Genomic DNA, 21,137 nt, shown 5'->3' with positions numbered 1-21,137 from the left:
TTCTGAGTGAAAGAAGCCAGACACAAGAGGCCATCTGCCATGTGACTCCATTCACGTGAAATGTCCGGAACAGGCACAGCCACAGAGACAGGAAGTAGGTTGGTGTTTTCCAGGACCTGAGGTGGGCTCAGGTGAGGGGACAGGATTGGCGGAGCGGGGAGTGACCTCTGAATGGGTACTGGGGTTTCTTTGGGGGTGATGGGAATGTTCTGGAACCAGATGGTGGTGAAAGCAGCACAGCTTTGTGAACGCAGTAAAAGCCACTGAATCATTTACCGTGGTTGCAATGGTGAATTTCATTCACCGCAATAAAAAAATAATTAAGATACATTCAGCAGTCTCAAAATTCCAAACCATACCCAATTTACTGATTCCCCCGGACCCAGCCTAGAGCCGGCAGTGGGAGTCTGCTCTGAGCCCTCTTCCATCTTCTGGTTCTTGGCGGAAGAGGGTTCCCCATCATTGGGGCTCTGCAGTCCTCTGTAAACAACAGCTTCAGAGGCAGCTGGAAAGGAACAAACAGAGAGGGGTTATTTCCATGCCTTGCGAGAAACTGGAAATGAAATGAGGCCAAGCCTAGAGTCTGTATCTAACCCTGGTGAGGCAGAGGCAGTGGTCTCGGCAACCCCCAACCCCTGCCACCCAGGTACTGAGGCTGGGGCCACAGGACTAGCTTTAGCAAAAGGAAGCAAGTGGCACAGACGTGTGTCACTTGGGGTCCGAGGTCCTCGAGAGTGGGGGTGGGTCCCAGACTCTTCCCCCCCACCCCCGACTGCTTGGATCCCCCAGTCACCACATGAAGCAGAGCAGTCCTGGACCATTAACCCACCAGATGCTGACTTCATTGAAAATGATATGGTTCCATCTAATCTGACTAACACACTTGGCTCAGTGACTTGAACTTCTGCACCCTAGTTTTGTCCTCAATAAAAAAAAGGATAAGATACTTTGCCACCAAGGGTTACGGCAGGGACGAGAGGTTACAGGGTTCGCTCAAGGTACAGTGAAAATAATATCGACTATAATGCATAATGAAGTGTCCCCCCCGAACTCACTATTTGCCCACATTTGTCACCAGATCACTGTTGGACCGCATGGTCTGTCTGCTCATAGATCAGCTGTGGGTTGTGGAGTGATCTCTCCACGGGCCCAGAGGATCACACAGCCCTCCCAGCTAGAACAGCAGATGGTACAGATTCACACCCACCGGGCACCTGTGGGGTCCCGCATGGGGCCCCCCAATGAGGGCTACGTCTCAGGTCCTTTGTCCGGCACCACAAGCTCTCCCAGGCTGCTCCCTGCCGCTCTGCACGTCCATCTGGGGGATGGACCCGTCCCCGAGCCCAGCCCCCTGCAGCCTCCCATGGCCTGTATAGGCAGCTCCCTCTGCCTGTCTGGCCCTCCCTCTCCAGCCACGTAACCGTCTTCTCTTTCTCCTGGGAGACCCCACTGCAGACCTGCAAAGATTCCTACACTGGGTTGGAGAGTGTCCCCCCAAATTCATGTACACCGGAACCTCAAGACGTGACTGTATTTGGAAACAGTGAAAATGAGGTCATACTGGAGTAGGGGGGGCTCTATCCATATGACTGTGTCCCCACAAGGATAGGAGAGAGCCACAGGAGGGGCCGTGTGATGACAGAGGCACAGATACGAGTGAGGCACCTCAGTCCAGGGACTCCAGCCTCCACGGGCGTCAAAAGGACAGAGAGACGCCCCCAAGAGCCTCGGCAGGAGCGCAGCCTGTGACACCTTGATCTTGGAGTCCTGGACCCCAGACTGTGAGAGAACAAAGGTCTGTGGCTTTAAGCCAATCTGTAGTGAGTTGTGACATTGGCCAAAGTGAGCTAACACCTCTGCTTTCTGCCCCTCAGCCCTGAATAGAGGGCGGCTCCTGCAGGATGGCTGATTGACAGGGCGGGTGCCCAGGTGTGGGAGGAGGCCAAGTGCACACCTGACCCCAGGCCCTGCTCTGCTGCTCACCTGTGGTGGGCGGGGCCGGCAGGGTGACTCTCTGTACTCAGGGTCCTCGCCTAGAATCAGGCTATGGTTCCCCCAAAGGGGGTTGCTCTGATGACTAAAGGAACCCTGGAGAGACTTGGCATCGCCTGGCTGGGATGGACATTGTCACTGTTACTATTATTTTTCAGACTCACTTACAAACACCCTCCTACCTTCCGGATCCATCTGGACCTCAGCCTGACCACAGGCCCGGGAGGACACAGGAGGGTCAGGCTGTGACCTGTCTGGGGCCCGGCCTCCTGCACCTTCTGCAGCCTGTGTGCCATCGACACCCGCCAGGCTCTCCAGGCTCCTGGTGAGGGTCGGGGCCTCAGACACCATGTCCAAGGTGTCCTCAGACAGGCTTACATTTCCTGTCGTGGGGACTGAAGAGTCTGCATCTTGGTCCCCATCTGACGATGCCAAGGGCACTGAGCCTTCAGGGAACTAAAAACCAAGAAAACACTTTCAGTCGGTGATTTGCACAGGTGCCCCTGGGAGGCTGGGGGCCCACGGATCCCATGCCAACCGGGGTTTGGAGAGAACACGGAGGGGCCCAGTGGGGCCGGCCTTGGCCTCGGCTGTGCCCTGACTGTCGGTTTGGCTGGTCTTAGTCAAGGCTCCCCCAGGCCCGTTTGGCATCTCGGGTTCCCCATCAGGAATGGAACCCTCCAGAGCAGAGGTTCCTCCAGCTCATGGCCCTCGGTTCCCATTTGGCCACAGGACAATCCGTGACTAATACTCAGGCAGGTACCGGCTTCCTGGAGCTGGTAGGGCCACCTCCTGACTCCTGGGCTGGCCTGAGTCCCAATGGGAAGCCCTGCCTGGGCCTGCACCATGTTACTCATGAGAAACCAGGACGACACTCACCGTGTTTTCTCTTCTGTCACCGTTTCCTGTGAAGACAGACAGTAAACTGCTTAATGGGTGGCAAGGACTTTTCTGTGATGCAGTGTCTTGAGAAGAAATCGCACCCCTCCCCAAGCCAAGGGCACGCCAGGGAAGCTGCAGGAATGAGCCTGGGGTGCCTCGCTTCCCACCGTTGTCCGGTTACACATTTCTGGTAACTTCCACAAGGCCTGTGGCTCTGCACCAAGGGCTCCCAGCCGCCATTTGGTGCCAGCAGCTCAGGGCTCCTCCCCACTGAGGCTCCCCACACCCTGCCCAGCCCCGGTCTGCATCTGAGATGCAGCTTGCACCCCATTAACGGATGCATTAGGGACCCGGAAATCCAGCCATGCCCGTCCCTCAGCGTCAGCCTGGGGATCAGCGGTGACCGCACTGTGGTGACTTCCAGGCGAGTGTCCTCCCTTTGGGCCGTTCTGTGGGATAAGAGGAGCCTCAGCTGGTGAGAACCACGTGCTGAGAAGGAAAGGCCCAGCCCTGTCCTAACTCAGGCGTCCCCAGGACCTGCCCGCAGCCCGGGCTGTCACTACCCCCGTCCAGTGGCTCTAACTCCACGCTACATACCGTCCCGGAGACGATGGCACACAGCCCAGATACTTCCATATTGTGTCTTACTGTAGCAAAGTGTGATTGCACAGGAAATCAGGACCATGACAACGATCGCCATGAAGACAAAGAGCAAGTGTCTGTACCCTAAAATGGGGAAAACAGAAAACGTCACAGTAAGGTGAGAAACGGACCGTTTCTTTCAGCAGCCACATGATAAGGAAGAAAAAAACAGACCCAGCAATTGTATCTCTGGGGAAATAGCTGAAGGAAACTATGTGGAGGAGACATGTGCGCCCCATGTTCACAGCAGCCAGGGAGGCATGGAAGCCCCCAAGTGTCCCCGGACAGAAGACAGGAGAGGCTGTGGTGTGCACACGTGCGCACACATACACACGTGGACACACACACACACTCACACTCACACTGGAACACAACTCAGCCACAAAAAGCAGGACACCCTGCCATTTGCGACAACGTGGATGGACCTTGAAGGGTTCTGCCGAGTGAGATAAGCCAGACAGAGAAAGACAAGCAGCACACGATGTCATCTACATGTGGGATCTAAAACCAAAGCCGACTCAGACAGAAGAGATCAGGTTGCTGGTTACCGGCGGCGGCGGCGGCGGTGGGGTGGGCTGGAGGGAGGGGGCGAAGGCACAGAGTTATGAGATAACAAGCCTGGGGCTGGGACGGCAGCATGGTGAGGTCAGCTAACACTGCCGCACGTGTATCAGAAAGTTCAGAGAGGACAGCCCAAGAGCCCCCATCGCAAGGAGAAAAACGCTCTCTCCTCTTTCCTATTGTATCTGTAGCAAATGCTAGACGTTACCTAAACTGAGTGCGCTGACCATGTCCCAGTATATGTCAGTCAGGTCACCGAGCCCTACCCCTCATGCTGACACTGCCGATGTCAATTACATCTCTGGAAAACTGCGGGGACAAATGAACATCTCCACTCGCTGGCCCAGCAGACACGGCCAACCTGGGGAGGAGGCCCCGTGAGCAGGCCTCTGCCAGCCGGGCCTGGCCTTTCCTGGGGCTGGGCCCCAGCACGTGGTGGGGGTGGGGAGGGGAGGAGGCTGCTCCAGGTGGGCACACCTGAGGGCAGGTAGGACTGACTCCCTCCCCCAGGGTGGGGTGCCAGTGGCAGCTCTCAGACGGGCCCGAAAGATTCATTGGCCACGTGGGTGTTTGAGGTGGTGATGCTCGATGCCCACTCTGAAGGGATGTCCTGTGTCAGGCTGTGTCTCCGGTACAGTCCTCTTACAGGTGGACATCCGGACGCGCTGGCCGGCCGGGGTGGCTGAGCCAGGACGGGTCTCTGCTGACCAACGAGGCCTGGTTTGCCCGGTCAGCGCTGAAAGTCCCGCTGTGAAATGTTAAGAAACGTGTGTACATAGGTGTCTGCTCCTGGCTCCGGACATACAGCTCCTGAGTCCCTCGGAATTTCCTGGGTGACAGGAGTGGCTTCTGTTCTAATGAGGCAGCTCTGGTGGCTCCTGGCTGGGGGCTGATGGCCGGAAAGACCAGGTCATGATGTGAAGTTTGGAACCCTCAGCCCCACCCCCATCCTCCAGGGTGGGGAGAGAGGCTGGAAGTGGAGGTAATAACTGATCAGGCCTATGGGATGAGGCCTCCATAGACATCTTGGAGAACCAGACCTATGACCAGAGGCCCAAGGGGGTCACGTGACGCCGTTCCTGTTAAAATATGTTACGAACATGAGTGTACAAATATCTGAGTCCCTGACTTGACTTCTTTTGGGGTGCACTCCCAGAAGTGGGATTGGTGGATCCTATGGTAATTCTGCATTTAATTTTTAAGGGACCACATCGTATTTTCCATAGTCTATCATCATTTTACATCCCACCAACAGGGCACAAGTTTCTCTCTGCTCTCGCCAACAGTCGTGTGTGTTAAAACATGTTTAATAGTAGCCGTCCAAGGGGGTGAGAGCTGGTCGGTCACTGTGCCTTTGATTGGCATTTCCCTGGTGAGTGGTGATGTCATCCCCCTAATGTCGTGATGCAAAGTGACCATCACCGTGTCACGGGCTCGTTGACCATTTGAACATCTTCTCTGGAGAAATGGCTATTCCAGCTCCTTTCCATTGAAAAAATCGGGTGGTTAGTTTTTTTGTTGTAGTTGATCTGTAGTTCTTTACGCGTTGCGAACATCAGTCCCTTGTCCCCTGTTCTGTGGGTTTTTTCCTGTTCTATGGGTTTTCTTTTCACTCTGTCGACTGTATACTCTCTGATGCCCAGATTTTATTTTGATTATGTCTCTCTTGTCTGTGGTTCTCTTTCGTTGCCTGGTCCTTTGGTGTCATAGCCAAGGAGTCATTCCCAAATCTAATGTCATGAAGCTTTTCCTCTGTTTTCTTCCAGGAGTTTTAGTTCTTACAGTTAGGTCTTTGATTCATCTTGAGTTGATTTTTCTGTTTGGGGTAAAGTAAGGGTCCAGCTCCTTCATTGCAGTGGATGTCCAGTTTCTCCAACACCATTTATGCAAAAATATTATCCCACCCTTAGATACCGAAGGCCACATCCTACAAGTCCTTTCGTATGAAATGTCCAAATAGGAAACTCTACGGACAGAGAGCAGACCCGTGTTTGGCAGGGGCTGGGGGAAGGAGTGGGGAGCTATTATTGTTTAATGGGTGCTGACATTCCTTTTGGGGTGATGTAAGTGTTTCGGAACTCGACAGAGGGGGTGGTACCTTGGTCACTAAATTGTTCACTGAAATGGTTAATTTCATACATGAATTTCATCTCAATAAAAATACACATGAAATAGCAGGGCGTCTCTTACCCAGGTCAGGCTTGCCGCACACTGTGTCTGCCGTAGAGTTGCATTTATGTAGGACGACGTTCCCTGTGGGGCACCTGGGGGGACAGAAAGGTCCTCTGTGTTCCTGTTCCCACAGCCTTCTCCAGGGCCCCAGGCACCCGGGTCCACACTGTCACCAACAGGAAGTGGGCTCTGTGGTGGGATTGCAGCGGGGCGCTTCCCTCAAACCCACATCTGGGGAGCAGTGTGTGCTGTGATCATCCATCTCCAGCACCCCCGTGTGTGACATCAGGATACGCTCCAGCAAAACGAAGGAGCGAGCCCAGGAGGGTGGGAAGGGCCACTCGCACTGACCGCTGGGAGCTGACCTGGAGAGTGGTGAGTCCAGCTGGGGACCCAGGGACACAAGCTCCATGACGGATGCCAGACAGAGAGGGTGGAGGAGAGCTCGGAAAAAGTGAGGCTTGAAAAAGACAAGTGATGCATTGAAACAGGGAGAGGCAATCAGAAAACTCTAGAAAAAAGGAAAAGAAACATGTGAAATAGAATTTGCCCAAATATGAAATAACGTGAAGATGAACAGGAGTCTATGGACCTGGGGGGGATAAGAAAAGAGAAAAGAGGGCCACGAGGCTGGAGTGGGAACAGTCTCGGGCTGGTGTCGGCCTGTGGTCACCCGGGGAGAGTCCCACGTCCCACTGTTGTCAGCTCCTAAAGAATAAGCCCACACAAGCCCAGGCCCACAGCCACCTGTGACCCCGCCCACGGCACCTACGTGCTGCACCGTCTGCAGAATTCATAGACGTCCGGGAGCTCGTAGAAATGGCCTGTTTTACACCGGCATATCCTGTCCCTGGTCGATGTACACTCCACCACCATTTCTTGGTCTGTAGGTGAGGAAACACTGGGTCAGCCCCAGGGGCGCACTCTGTGATGTGGGGAAACGGGACCTCTATGGTCACTTGAATGGAAGCTGTGTGGCCCGGGTCCAGACCTCAGCGGAGGCCCTGGGACGGTCCCAGTCTGGTGAGCACTGCAGACCCTGCCGTGCACATCCTACCACATCTTCCCACACCTGTCTCCCCAGGTAAACACCTGACCCGGGTGCTGGCTCACTGCGTCCCAGGAAATGTGCAGATGGACTGGACGTTAGGGAATTACTGTTCCTTCTCCTGGATGTGGCCACAGCACCTGGTTCTGTCAGGGAGCGTGTCTGTTCTTAGGAAGTGGGTGCTGCAGTGTTTCGGGGTGAATATTGTGACTCTGCAGCTGATTTCAAATGGTTCCTAGACACGGCCCCTCATACAGGTGATAAGACACAAAGCATTGTTTCATCATTGGGAAAAAAGCCATTGGTGCCCCTGCTTTATTCTTTCAACTTTTCTACACGTTTAAAAATTTTTCTTAACACAAACTCCTTATTCCCAGACAGGTGATGTTTATCTTATTACTTTTCTGTGGGTCTTCAAGTTTTCTAAATTTAATTTACTAACTTGCAATTTGAATAAAATGATTTAAAAGGGGGGAAATTGCTTAGGATTTTGAATCACAGTGTAACTCCTGTGTGTTCTGTCCCTTTTTCTCATGCTCACAACACTTTAGGAACAATTTTTCTCATCCTCAGAAGTTCTGCAGCCACTTGTTTGCAGCGACGGTCAGCCCTGTGTGTTGTCACTGCCCCGTCCGTTCTTTACGCAAAGCGGGTCCATGGGCACCTTGCCTTTTCTTAAAATTTCAGGCTAAACACAAGCATCCTTGCAGCTAAATATTTAGACTCAACGTTACCGACTTGTTTAGGACACGTTCCTGGCTGGCCACTGTGGGGTCAAGGGCTGCAGGTTTCAAGGTCAAGGAAGGTACCTGTGCAACAGACTCACCTTCGGAACAGGTGGCGCAGGGGAAACAGGAATCCAGGCCGTTGGGGAACGCTGTGAACGTCCCTCTGTCACACTTCACACACCTGCCGAGGGTGTGCGGGCTCCTGCACGGTTCACTGACATACGAGCCTGCGTGAGAGGTGCGGCGCTGTGGTGAGATCCCGCCCCCGCACACCTTGGGTCGGTCCCCCGTGTGAGCACTGCCCAGGTTCCATCTGCAGGCCCCGGGGTCTGACACAGGATCCTGCCCCTCACTTCCCCATAAGTACTCCCCTCAGCCAGGACTAGTTTCCTTGGTCACCCTCACTGAGGGCAGGCGAGTGCTTCCTTCCAGAAGGATTTCCCTGGGGCCATCTCCCACCTCATCGGCTCTGTCAGTCTCCATGATGCAATGTTAGTTAGTGGGATTTAGGTGGGCTGGGAATGAGCTTTCACCGCATTAGATGCGCATTTATTGTACTGTGCAGCCAGAGGGCATGAGCAAGCCCAGTGGCCCAGGGATGAATCCCGTCCGATCTCCAGGGTGGGGACTCACCGGCCGGGCAGCACTTGCACCAGTGGCTGGCAGTCCAGTACTCGCCAAACACACCCTGAGTCGTCAGGCTGGGGGGCCCCGGGCTCTGCTTGGAAATCAAGTCATTTGAGGTGGTGACTGTCAGCTGGAAAAGGACAAGACACGTTTTATTCGTAGCTCACCTGTGTGGTCCCCTCTGATGTGATGGGCGTTGCTCTCAGCTGTGCAAAGTCACAGCTCAATTAATCCCAATGCCAGCCCAAGAGCCGCAACTACTGAAACCCCGATTTTACAGGAGCTCGGGTGACCTGTCAAGGGCTCCATCCCAGACCATCTCCCTGGAGAGCCGGGCTCCTCACCATAAATGCCCAGGCTGCAGGGCACACCCCACCTTGTAGGGCCCCGAATGCTGCCCTGAGCCTGTGCCTGGGGGCCTGGGCTCGGGGAGGCCCTAAGCAAAGTGGCTCTGTATGTGGGATCAGAAAAGGCGTCAGTTTTCATTCCATCTCCTTGGGGGTGAATGTGTCACAGGGAAGAGAATTTGGTAACAATAAAGTCAACAAGAGCAGACATATCTGGGCTGGCCAAGCACAGAAAGTGGGACAGTAGCCGCCCCAGTAAGCTGGGAAGCACAAAGGGGCAGGGTCTGCAGAGGAGGAGGGGGTGGGTGGATATCCTCAGGAGAAAATATACCCCGCCCCCGGCTCCAGTTTTTTCTTTATAAAAGAAGCTCTTCCAACGCTAGTCCCATTGGCACACATCTCGTCCCCCGGGCTCTGGCCCTCCTTTGTCATAATGGATCCCAGGCTCGTGCAGAAAGCTCAGCCCTTGTCCATGGAGCTTGAGTAACTGCTCCGAGACCCTGGGTGAGCTGGACGCCTGTCGCGGACACTGGGTGCTCAGTTCTGGGACGACGCAGCCAGGACTTCTCTGAGGGGCCGCCCTCGCTGAGTCGGTGCCCAGCAGTGGAGGGCACGGCGTCGCCTAAAATCACTCCTCAGTGTTGTAAGAGCCCTGGTCCTGAAAGCCACCTGGCAGTTGAGCCACGACCCGTCTTTCTCCCTGGCGTCTTCCACCTTCTCCCTCTGGATGCTGACGGCCTTGGACCCAGGTTCTCGTCTGTCCCAGAGCAGTTGTGCTGTTCTTTCCCGGAGAAGAACGTGGGGTAACAGCAGGTGCCCAGCTTCCTGTGCGCGGTGAGGTAGCGCTTCAGCCTCTCCCTGAAGGGCGGGTTCCTCTGGGGCTGGCCCAGGACGACAGGCCCCCCCCCCCCCCCCCCCCCCCCCCGTCTGTGCAGTGAGAGCTGAGCGACAGGCCCCCGTCTGTGCAGTGAGAGCTGAGCGACAGGCCCCCGTCTGTGCAGTGAGAGCTGAGCGACCACACAGGAGCTCCTTTCCTTGGAACTGAAAGGTGAGGAGTCGGCCTTCCTGTCCCCTCCCCCACCTCATATCTAACGTTTAGGCCACTGAGGATGAGGCCGTAGCTTTTCCCGTCACCCTCATGGGTTCCAGATTCTCTTCTGAGCTGAGGTCCGCCTCGCTCCCCAGGGGGCACTCACAGTTGCCCGTCTGGCCCGCTGGCATCCGAGTCTGGGGTGCTGAGAGGCCCCGGTGGAGTGAGGGAGGAGTTCCCAGCCGAGACCTGCTCGGGATTCGGGTGCTCGGGCCCCGAGGGGTGCGGAGCGCTGCGGGTTTCCCTCCGGACACCTTTAAACAGCTTTAGGAAATTCTCTTTCTAGTGCTTTAAAAAAACTGCATTTCGGGAGCGCCGGTTTCCCTCCTGCCTGCAGGTCTCAGGCTCAGTCCGGGTCTCTCCGCGAGGGTCCCGCTGTCCGCGCCAGCCTCGCTCAGGACGAGCTCCCGGGACTCTGCCCCCTCCCCGGCTCTCGGCGTCCTCGGTGCCCGAGACCCCCTCCCCCGCCGCCCACCCACCTGAGCCCGAAGCAGCATCAGCAGCGGTGGGAGCAGGACCATGGCACACGGGGTCGGGGCCGGCGGGCGGCTGGCAGTCCAATTCATTAAGCGGGATCGCGTACAGAAAGACCGTCCCGAAGCTCAGTCTTAAGTGATACTGACGGGCTGATGGATGGTTTCCGCGCGTAGTCCCCGCCCTTTCCCAGCCCCTTTTCAACAGTCTAACCCGATTTGTTAACCTAGTCCCCGCCCTTTCTCGCGACTTTGACGTGTGGTCCGTGCTGTTTTCTAGTCCCCGCCCCTTCCCTGCCTTTTATAGTCAATGTCAGCCCACCTGTGTTAGCCTAGTGTCCTGCCCCCAGTTACTTCCCTCCAGTGACTGTGGCGGCTGCTGAATCCACACTCGGATGCCACACCTCTGATGAGCGACGCTGACCAGGACGTCCTGCATTCAGCCCAGGCCGTCTCCGCAGCGGAGGCCACCGGCTGGACTTCAGGGTCAGGTCCCCGGAATGGCCATCCACGCAGCCTCCAGCACCGCAGAATTTTCACTTGTCGCTCTCAGGGGGTGGGAGAGGGGAGGGTATCACAGACTTCCACCCCTCACCACGCACCCCATGCTCCCTCCCCTGACAGCCTAGTCTTGGCACCTATCTGGACACGGCCCGACTGTCCCTATGGGGTAATACCCACTCCGCTTTCTTTCCTTGAGGATTTAGAATAGTTGTTGCACGCCAAGGACATAAAGTGAATTATGGAGGGCGTCCCGAGGCTTCGTGGACGATTCCGGCTGGAAAAGGGCCCAGGGCAGCTCATCGTGGTATCAAGATGCAGAAAACGACCAGTTGGGGGAGGCACCCACTCTCCAGCACTGGGGCCTCCACAAGGGAGTCCACAGCCAGTCTGAGGGCACTGCCCTCAGGGGCGCAGTCCGGTCTGCGTAAGGCGGGCACGAGGGCTGGAATGGCAGCACCTGCCTGCCCCTTCCTAGGCCCCCGTCTGAGCCCCATCCTGTCCTGGGGCTTTGGAGACCACGTGGAGAGGCCTGGAGGGAGTGGTACCCTGGGTGCTCTCTTGTGCCCCCTCATGGACACTCTCCCACCTCTTCCCCTCTGCCCACTTTCATCCTTCATGTGCTATGAGGGCTGAGCTGCGTCTCCCTTTGCTGTGTGGGCGGGTCTGGAGTCAGCTGCCCCACCCCCTCCTTCAGGGACATCCTGGGCTGTCCCAGCAAAGGCAGGCCAATCACTCTGGCCCTGAGTATCTGGCCCTGCCACTCTGGCCCGGAGGCTATGAGTATCAGGAACGGAAGTCAGAGCGTGACTGGGGACAGCAGTGCCCGGTGAGGTGGTTGGTGGGGAAATGGTCCTGGGGCCCCCAACAGCCTGGGCAGCTCCCGGAAGTGTTACCAGCAGGCTCATCTGATGGCTGGCAGGATGCCCCCCACTGGCATTGAGTGTGTCCCTAGGAAGACCCCCACTGTTTCCAGAAGTCCCCCAAGAACACAATATGCAACATGTGTGTCATTTATTTCAAGGAATGGAGCATAGACATGTCCCTAACTTGAGGGGGTGGGGGGGACAAGAACATGGATACAAACACGGGAAAATGAGGCAATCAGCTCAGAGGGTACCACCGCAACACAGAATAAGGCTCTGTGTGTACCTGTGTGTGCGGGTGGTCACACACACAGATACACGTACACACACATACACACACATACACTTACACACACAGATACAGACACACATATACACAGATACACATACACACACATATACAGATACATACATGCATGTACACTTACACACGCATATACACACACATACACTTACACATACACACAGATACACATACACACACTACACACATACACACGCACACACACACAGATACAGACACGCGTATACTTACACACACAGATACACACATACACACACGGGTATACACATACACATACACTCACACACATACACAGATGGCACTTGACACAGGAACGGAGGCCCAACACCAGACACTGCTTGGTGCCACCCTAAGATGTTGCAATTGCGTTTATTAAAAAAGTGTAGACCAGAAGACGACGCATCAGTGGGACAAAGTGGCCAATTTGGGACTTCCTGGCCCCGTCCTCAGCCTGCCAAGCCTCCTGCACACACACGCGCCTATCCCGCCTTGTCCAGGCCAGGCTGGAGGAGGTGGGGCGGGTTCCACAGGTATATATTGGGCGCCCGAGCAAACAGCACAATGGCAAAATAAAACCCCCACAGCCCGCTCGGAGCAGCCCCACTGTCCCACCAGGGCCCACTCAGGGCCACATGGGCAGGGTCTCAGGAAGAGACAGTCTGTGCATCAGGACCCAGGAGACTCTGGGGACCCCTGGGGATTCCTGGCTTGCTCCTCAACCCCCTCTCCCACTCACCCCTGACGAGGAGTGACTGTCCAATCCTGGCAGGACACCTATCCCCCTGCCTCCATCAGTCCCAAGTGGAAGCTGGGCTGGGAATGATGAGGCCAGATGACCAGGGAGCGTGTCGCGTGATGAAAGCAGCATTTGGCTTGAGCATTAAGGCCGGTGCTGGGCGGAGGGCCCCACAGTGCAGACCAGCGCCTCCCCAAAAGGAGCCGGGTGGCCCCAGGTCCCTCCTGCTGTCCTCCTGCTGCCGTGGGCCCCTCTGTTCACAGCAGCTGTGCTCTCGGTGGCTCTCCGCCTCCCCAGGGCTGGTTGAAAGTGCTCGTGCCTGGGAGGGGTGGGGGACCGGCTGAGTTCTGCAGAATATGGTCACGCCACCCCACAGGGCCCTAGGTGAGGATGGAGTTAATGAGCAGCTGACATGTCAGGAACACGCAGAGCAGGAACCAGGAGCGGGGGCTCTGCATGAGGCCTGGGGCTGGCGCCTGCCTGGGCCTCACCGAGGAGCTCAGCATGGCCGAGAGGTGCCTGCAAGGACAGGGTACAGAGGCTCAGCCAGGCCAGCCAGACAGGAAGACACACCCTGCTTCCCTGCAGGGACAGTGGGGCAAGTGGTGGGGGTCCTTAGGGGAGGGAGCCCAGGGCACTGGCACCCATTCCAGGGAGAAGGGGTCAGGGCTGGGGAGCTGGGCCTCTTGCATCCCCCCTCCCACCCCTGCTGTGATGGGGAGTTGTGTCCCCCAGACTCATATGGTAGAGCCCTAACCCCGAGGTCCTCAGAAGGTAACTGTGTTTGGAGGTGGGGTCTTTAAGGAGGTAATCAAGGTAAAATGAGGTGATTAGCCTAATCCAGTGTGACTAGTATCCTTAGAAGAAGAGTTAGGACACAGATACGCACAGAGGGACGACCCTGTGGGGACACAGGAGAACATGGCCGTCTACACACCAAGGAGAGAGCCCTCAGAACCAGCCCTGTCGACACCGGGACCTCGGGGGTCAGCCTCCAGGACTAGAGGCAATAAACGTCTGTGGTTTAAGCCCCCCGTTCTGTGGGACTTTGCTGGGGCAGCCCGAGGAAACTCACGCCCCTGCCCTGACCAACATACCGTGTGCCTGGACGGCTGAAGGAGCCGGGGGCTGTCCTCCCGGCCACCTGCCTTGCAGCAAGCCTCCTCCCAGGGTGCTTGGTGGCAGCTTCCCACTCCCTGTGCCCAGGGCCCCTGGGCTCAGCTCCACCGTCCTGGCCCATCTGGACTCACACTTCTCCCAGCATGGGCCCTACTGTGGCGCCCACACTGTCAGCCCTGACCTGCTTCCCCTCTGCAGGCTCCGCCCTGCCCACATACACCTTCCTCCAGGAAGCCCTCCCTGACCACGCAGGTCGCACTGCTTCCCATTCTTCAAGGTGGCAGCTCCCTTTCTCTTGGCGCTCCCCACAGCCTCACAGAGGAGCAGGTAACAATGATTCCAAAGGAGTGTCAGTAAGGGTGAGTCCCAGCGCACGACTGGGCCTTCTCAGTGGCCTAGGTTTTCCTAAGCAGCCCAGAGGCTATCAGCTACCTAATCCCGCCCCAGAGAAACCGCTGTCACCCCATTTTACAGAGGGGGAAACAGAGGCATGACAGCTAGAGGTCCCACAGCCAGAGAGTCCTGCAGCCAGGACTGACCAGGAGCCGGGCTGTGGAGCGGAGCTGGAAACTATGGCTCTGCTGCATCTCTGGGGTGTCTGCCCATGGAGGGCCCCCGTGGCCCCAGGGCCCCCCCACCACGGTCACAGAGATACCTCTCAGACTTGCCCTGCTCACGTGCTGGCTCACCCAGCCCTTTCTGAGGGGCTCCCATGAAGGGTGCAGTGAGCACAGCAGTCACCCTGGAGACACCAGGGGCCGCTGAGGCTCCGCTGGGCTCCTTGCACCCTCCACACTGGCCAGCTCCTGTCCACCCAGCACCCACCACAGCCACTCACGGGGAACTTCAGACAGAACTTCCTGCCGGGCAGGACCCCGGGCGGTCTTCCTCCTGCCTCACCCACACCCAGGCCCTGTGCAAGCCCTGAGGGCTCCAGCTCCCAGTGACATGCCGCCTGGCTCTCCTGCGCTCTCTGACTCAGCTTGGCTGGGCCCCAGCGCCAGGCCTACCTGTGGAGCTCCTGCTGGGCCTCCCGGATGGACAGGACGGCCTCGTGCAGCGCCTGCAGCCGCCTTGCCTCCTTCCCACACCGAGGGCACACACTCTTGCTCCCTGGGATGGCCGCCCGCCAGTCACAGCACCCAGGGGACAAGGGGACACGGGATGAGTGGGAGGGGAAAATCGAGGATGAACTAGGATGTCTGGGGAGACAGTGTGAGGGGTCCCGGGGTCATGGCCAGCTCAGGGCCCCACCCCATCTCACAGGAGCCTTCAGGACAAAGCTAATGACACAGGGAAGGGAGGGACAGGCACATGGGATGTTTCAGGAGGGACCCCAGGCTCAGCTGGCCTCTCATAAGCTTTGGGCCAAGAAATGGCCAAGAGTGGCTTCTCCACTACAGGTGTGGGGACAAGGCTGGGGAGACGCACGCACTCCCGCCTGTGACGGCCATGGGGAGAGAGGCAGGTGTGGGACCTGAGGGTCACAGACAGATGGACACTGCCCAGCTCTGCCCCTCACACCACACTAGCTGCCAGGGAGGAGCCCTCACCCTCTGGGCCCAGGGCTGGGGAGTCCCCGCCTCTCCCACACCCCTCATCTGCCCCTGGGCTCCGGGAGGCCCCTGCAGGGCCCCTGGGAGGATGGGCAGGGAGGGCGGGGCAGGGACTTGGCCACTGGCCCACCTGGGGACTCAGCCACTCGCCCACCTGGGGACGGGGCTTCTCTGGCCTTCCTACCCTGCAGAGGGCCCAGGAGGGCTCACCGGGCACAAGGTCACCGTCCTCCTCCTCCTCCGAGAGCTCTGGGCAGGACTCGGGCGTGGAACCGCTGCTCTCGGTGACCTGGCTGTGGCCAGAGGGCTGGTCGCTGGCCTTGCGGAGCCGCAGGTCTGGGCCAGGTCCCTGGAGAGTGATGGAGCTACTGGGGCCGGGAACCCACCCACACCCACCACACCCTGCGCTGGCCTCGTGCTCCAGCTGCAGCCCTGGGGGCCTGCTGGGGGTGCTGCTGGCCTCGGGGACATCAGCCCTTTTGTGACAGGACAGCTCTAGAAGAGGTGGCTCGAAAGGAGGAAGCTGCTGGGTTAGGGAGACAGGGACGTGTGACTCCTGGCCTGGGTGTGGCGGGGAACAGTCACACACACCCCTCCCCCGCCCCGGCTGTGCCCTGGGGGTGCTGACCTGGCACCTGGGCCCCGGGCTGCCCATGAAGCGGGTCTGGAGGGTCATGGTCTCCCGCTGCAGGGTGTGCAGAACCCCATCTTGCTCAAACTGGGCGATGTCCTTCAGGGGGTCCCAGGGGCTGTGGCTGGAGGGCGCAGAGGACATCCGTTGGCAGGGACAGTGGCCCTTGGGGGAAGGGGACACCATCCCAGTCCCGCCCTCAGCCGTGGCCGGAGCCCCCACGAGAGTGACCGCTGCCTGCTCCAGTGTGCAGGGCCCACAGGAAGGGCCACCAGGGGACCCCTGTATGACCCCAGCCCCATCACGTGCTCCAAGGGAGCGGAGGCCCTGCTAGTTTCTCAGGCCCTGGGCTGGGCAGTCTGCTGGTCCAGCCCATCACACGTTCCCTGGGGTACCGCCCACCGGCACTCACTTCTCATATCGGTAGCGCCACTCCTGGGTGGAGGGGTCCAGGTGGAATAGCTGGGGTGTCCAGGGAGCAAGGCTCTGCTGGCGCTCGCGGGTCCGCTGCCGCTGAGCCTCTTCAAGTGAGAACTTCTCCTGTGTGGCTTTGTGCTGGTCACCCTCCCTGATGGCCCTGGTGACGTGCTGCCAGAGCCTGCAGGCAGGGCACCTGCTCTGAGCTGAAGACCTGGGCAGTTACACCCCCTCAGCACTGGAGGGGAGGCTAAGAGTAACCTGCACTTGATTGCCTCCAGTGACAGGGAGCTCACTGCCTCTCATGTGCCAGAGCCTGCAGGCAGGGCACATGCTATGACCTGGGGACCTGGGCAGCCATGCCCCCTCAGCACTGGAGGGGAGGTTTAGAGTAACCTGCACTTGATTGCCTCCAGTGACAGGGATCTCACTGCCTCTCATGTGCCAGAGCCTGCAGGCAGGCACCTGCTCTGAGCTGAAGATCTGGGCAGCCACGCCCCCCTCAGCACTGGAGGGGAGGCTAGAGTAACCTCTACTTGGTTGCCTCCAGTGATGGGGAGCTCACTGCCTCTCGGGGTGCCCGTGTCTCCTGGGACGCTGTTGATTCACCATGAGATGGTTCTTTCCTACCTGAGCTTATACCTCCCACCAGCAGGGCCCTTTCTGTGGAGCAGCTGGTCACCTGCTGGCAGTGACAGGCCCCAGAGCTGGCTCTCTGCCAGGCCTCAGTCCCTCTCCCTCCAGCTGCCCCCACAGGACATGTCATGTGTCACAAGGGGTCCACTCTAAGGTCCACCTCTGACAGGGACATCCTGGGTACCTGCTCCCAGCACCGTAGCCCTTCCCACTTGGAGATCAGGTGCCCACCGGTCACACCAGGCTGGGGTCAGCGAGGTCCATTGGATTCTGGGTGGCCTCACCTCTCAGACTCCAGCTCCGTCTGCTCCTCAAACAGCACCGTGTGTCGCTTCAGCCTCTGCTCTCGGACCTCCCCGCTCGGGTTCCAGAAGAGCTCTGGGCTTCCTCGCCCCTCCTCCTTGATAAACACCTCCCTGTCCTGCCCGGATGGCAAAGTGGGGTCAGCGGTGCTAGTCACACAGCCCTCCCAGGCCTGCCTGAGGACGGCTCTTACCCAGTGTCCAGAGAGATGTGCCAGGACGTCCTGTCCTGACGTGATCGTTCCCGAGATCTGGTTGATGCTCGTGCTGCCCCCAAAGAAAGGCTGAGGGGACACATCGAGATGGTGGCCAGTGAGTGGTGGCGGTACCCCTGGGTGAGCTGGGGGGAGGCCCCTGCCGGTGGCATATCCTCATGGGACATAGGGTGGCCACCGTCTCGGGGGTGTGGGCTCTCAGCCTCCAGTGAATGAGAAGCTAGAGGCGGCCACACTCGCCCAATGACTCAGCCTGATCTCAGGGATGCAGGGTCCCCGTTAGGGGCACAAGCCCCCTGAGAGCCATTCCTGGCTCTGCTGTGTGGCCTTTGGCCAGCCTCTTGCCCTCTCTGCGCCCCGGCTGTACCATGGGGATGCCTAGAGCTGCTCCCTTGGGCGCACTTACTCAGGAAACCATCTCTGGAGCACAAGGAGGGCAGGAGGGGGATCCCCGGGGATCCCCGAGGCCTCACGCTGCACCAGCCCAAGCCCCACGCCCACCATGGCCATCGGAGAGGCTGGAGGGGGTGCGGCCAGCCCTACCTTGAGCTTGAATTCCAGCTCAGCTTGGAAGTTGTTCTGCTTGCACTCGATGGTCACTCTGCCCCCCAGTTCCATGGTCATGGTGCCATAGAGGATTCCTGCAACACAGCGGTGTCAGGGATCATCTCCCGGCCCTGACGAGTCCTCACCCAGCAACTCAACCCCTGAGAGGCCTGTGTCAGACCCCAGGAGGGCAAGAAGGGGGTGGGGAGAGGACAGAGGCTGGGGGCAGAGAGGACCCCGTGTAGGGAGTGGAGCCTGGGGGCCATGCCTGGTTCCTCAGTGACCCTCTCTCCCTAGGAAACAGGGTCACTGCACCTGGGCCTTTGCTCGTGTGAGGTGCTCTGTGCAGGAGACACCCCACGCTTTGCTGGGTCACCTTCATGTGACGCTGCAGGTCCTGCTCCAATGTGAGCTCCTGTGGGCAGACGTCCGCCTGCTCACTGCTGCGCCCAGGAGGGGCCCAGCTCATTAGTACTTCTCAGCTGATACGTATGTTACTTAATAACGAAGGAGAGAAAATCTCCCGTCCTGGCCATATGGGCACTTAATCTAATTTTAAGAAACACTTAAACTCTAAAACACTTAGAAATGGGGGATAAAAAATGTCTCTTTCACAAAAGGAAAAAATGAGCTAATTGCAATAGCAAAAGGCTAGGAAGACCCCAACTCCCTCTGTACACACGATGGAAAAGCTGTGCAGAAGAGATGGGGGTTCTGAGCTGCTGGGGGGCGGTGTACCCGGGATCACTGACCGGGGGAGGGCAGCGGCTGCAGGGCAGGTGTGCAGGGCCCTGATTCCCTACTAGGGGCTGTGGGGCTGAGAGAGACCCAGACACCTTTGACTTGACCTAGTTTTGCTGTTTTCACTTTGGAACCAGGTAAATATTTCATTAACGTAATTGTGAAAAATGAAATTAAAAACGAAATGCCTAGAAATCAACATTAAAATCAGACATCCTACTGAATGGGGGGAGATTTGCCAAGATACATGTAACAAAGGGTTAATATTCAAAATTTATGAAAAACTCATACAACTGTACACCGAAAAAACAAACAATCTAATTAAAAAAGGGCAGAGGACCTGAATGGACATTTCTCCAAAGACGACACACAGACGGCCAATAGACCTTTGAAAAGATGCGCAACGTCTGTAACCATCAGGGAAATGCAAATCAAAACCACAATGAGATACCACCTCACTCCTGTCAAAATAGCCATCATCAATAAATCAACAAACAAGTGCTGGCGAGGATATGGAGAAAAGGGAACTGTGGTGCAGTGTTGGTGGGATTGCAGATTGGTGCAGCCCCTATGGAAAAGAGTATGTTGGTTCCTCAAAAAATTAAACATAGAGCTACCTTATGACCCAGCTATTCCACTCCTAGGTATTTCTCCAAAGAAATCCAAAACACTGAATCGAAAAAGTATATGCACCCCTATGTTTATTATAGCACTATTCACACAGTCAAGATATGGAAACAACTGAAACACTCATCAATAGACGACTGGATAAAGAAACTGTGGTATATTTATACAATGAAGTATTTCTCAGCCATAAAAAGAATGAAATCTTACCATCTGCAACAACATGGAAGGACCTAGAGAACATTATGTTAAGTGAAATAAGTCAGACTGAGAGAGAATTCCATATGACCTCACTTATATGTGGAATCTAAAGATCAACAAAAAAGTAAATGAAACAAAAGACCCAAAGTGGGTTCCACTGGGTGGACAAGCTCGGAGGGAACGTTTCCGGATGACCTTACAAATCCCAGAGGGTACACTTAGGGAGGGAACAGTCGCACAAGTCAGGCCACACACTGTTTCAGTCATCGTCACATTGGTGGCAGGTTCAGTCCTGTCATTCTGACCGCTCCAGGTGTGATGTGCGGAAAGACAAAAAGTCCTCATGGTGGTGTCATTGAAAAAGACAGTGGTGTGGGGGAAAGAAGTTTCAGAGGTCAGGTCATCGGGACTCACAAAACCCTACTGTCTTGAATCTGGATTGGAAATGTACGTGTGAACTCATGACCTGTTTCAATCTTTAAAAAGAAAAAAAAAAGCTTTCAATGCTGAGCGCACTGGAAAGCCTGGAACCAATAAGGACACCACTTATGGGAAACAGATCTGGCCTCTGTCACTTCTACTGGGAGGCCCCTGGGTTCCCTGGGGACACGGCTGGTTCCAGGTCTGGAGGTCCCATGGTGCCACAGCAGAAGGGAGCAGACAGCGAGGGCTGTGCAGGGAGGGCCCAGGAGCCAGGCCGACGGCCGCGATGGCACAGGGAGCACGAGGAGCACACCAGCTGGGATGCCAGCGGTGACCACGCAGGTTCTGATCACATGACACCCAAAGCAGCCACGGCCTCCCCTGGGCACCTCTGGAGGCCACCAGGGGACACTCACCATTCTGACAAGAGAAAACATCCGGCCTTTATCCTGTACGTCTGACCCTGCCGGTACCAGGACGGGACGAGGGGAGGTTTCTCTTCACACAACCTCCCTCTGCCCCATGGAGGAGAAGCTGGAAGCATCACTGGCCTGCAAAGCCTCATGGACAGTGGATCGGGCTGTGAGAACTGGCCCCTGCGAGCTTCCCAAATGCGGACAGAGTCTGACACACGCACCTCACGTCGGAAAGACATGAACCACCTCACGAGAGTTTGGGGGGAGAATGGCCTGAAAGGATCAAAGCTCTAGAGACGAGGTCAGTTTCCAGGTGACAGGGAAACCCAGGACGGGGACAC

The 21,137-nt window shown here is 57.1% G+C and overlaps 2 protein-coding genes across 6 annotated transcripts in view; both read right to left on the bottom strand.

The window, feature by feature from the left end:
• Positions 1-277: 277 nt before the first annotated feature.
• On the bottom strand, positions 278-10,764 carry LOC109460342 (uncharacterized). 2 transcript variants are annotated; one of them, XM_074336902.2, is made up of 9 exons: positions 10,569-10,762; positions 8,659-8,782; positions 8,124-8,252; positions 7,022-7,133; positions 6,268-6,341; positions 3,472-3,600; positions 2,872-2,897; positions 2,175-2,448; positions 278-505 (listed from the first exon to the last, which is right to left on the bottom strand). In XM_074336902.2, the coding sequence occupies exons 1-9, from the start codon at positions 10,653-10,655 to the stop codon at positions 321-323; spliced, it is 1,140 nt and encodes a 379-aa protein (XP_074193003.2). In that variant the 5' UTR covers positions 10,656-10,762; the 3' UTR covers positions 278-320. The 2 variants fall into 2 exon arrangements, with proteins under 2 accessions (XP_074193003.2, XP_088645917.1); XM_088789791.1 differs by lacking the exon at positions 2,175-2,448 and having other exon boundaries at positions 10,569-10,764.
• Positions 10,765-12,568: 1,804 nt separating this feature from the next.
• Positions 12,569-21,137, bottom strand: part of OSBPL5 (oxysterol binding protein like 5) — a 56,964-nt gene continuing 48,395 nt past the window's right edge. For 3 of the 4 annotated variants that reach the window (XM_019755662.3, XM_074336900.2, XM_074336899.2), the window contains exons 15-22: positions 18,389-18,486; positions 17,825-17,914; positions 17,613-17,749; positions 16,688-16,873; positions 16,273-16,399; positions 15,855-15,993; positions 15,099-15,201; positions 12,569-13,488 (exon numbers count right to left, since the gene is read on the bottom strand). In XM_019755662.3, the coding sequence (XP_019611221.3) occupies positions 13,350-13,488; positions 15,099-15,201; positions 15,855-15,993; positions 16,273-16,399; positions 16,688-16,873; positions 17,613-17,749; positions 17,825-17,914; positions 18,389-18,486 (1,019 nt within the window). In that variant the 3' untranslated portion in view covers positions 12,569-13,349. Of the gene's footprint in view, positions 13,489-15,098; positions 15,202-15,828; positions 15,994-16,272; positions 16,400-16,687; positions 16,874-17,612; positions 17,750-17,824; positions 17,915-18,388; positions 18,487-21,137 lie in introns of all 4 variants that reach the window. The other variant, XM_074336897.2, reaches the window with a different exon arrangement.

The sequence above is a fragment of the Rhinolophus sinicus genome, chromosome 14 (genome assembly GCF_057876585.1).
Source record: "Rhinolophus sinicus isolate RSI-liver-muscle chromosome 14, RSI-T2T, whole genome shotgun sequence".
NCBI lineage: Eukaryota > Metazoa > Chordata > Mammalia > Chiroptera > Rhinolophidae > Rhinolophus > Rhinolophus sinicus.
This window is presented reverse-complemented; position numbering and strand designations above follow the sequence as displayed.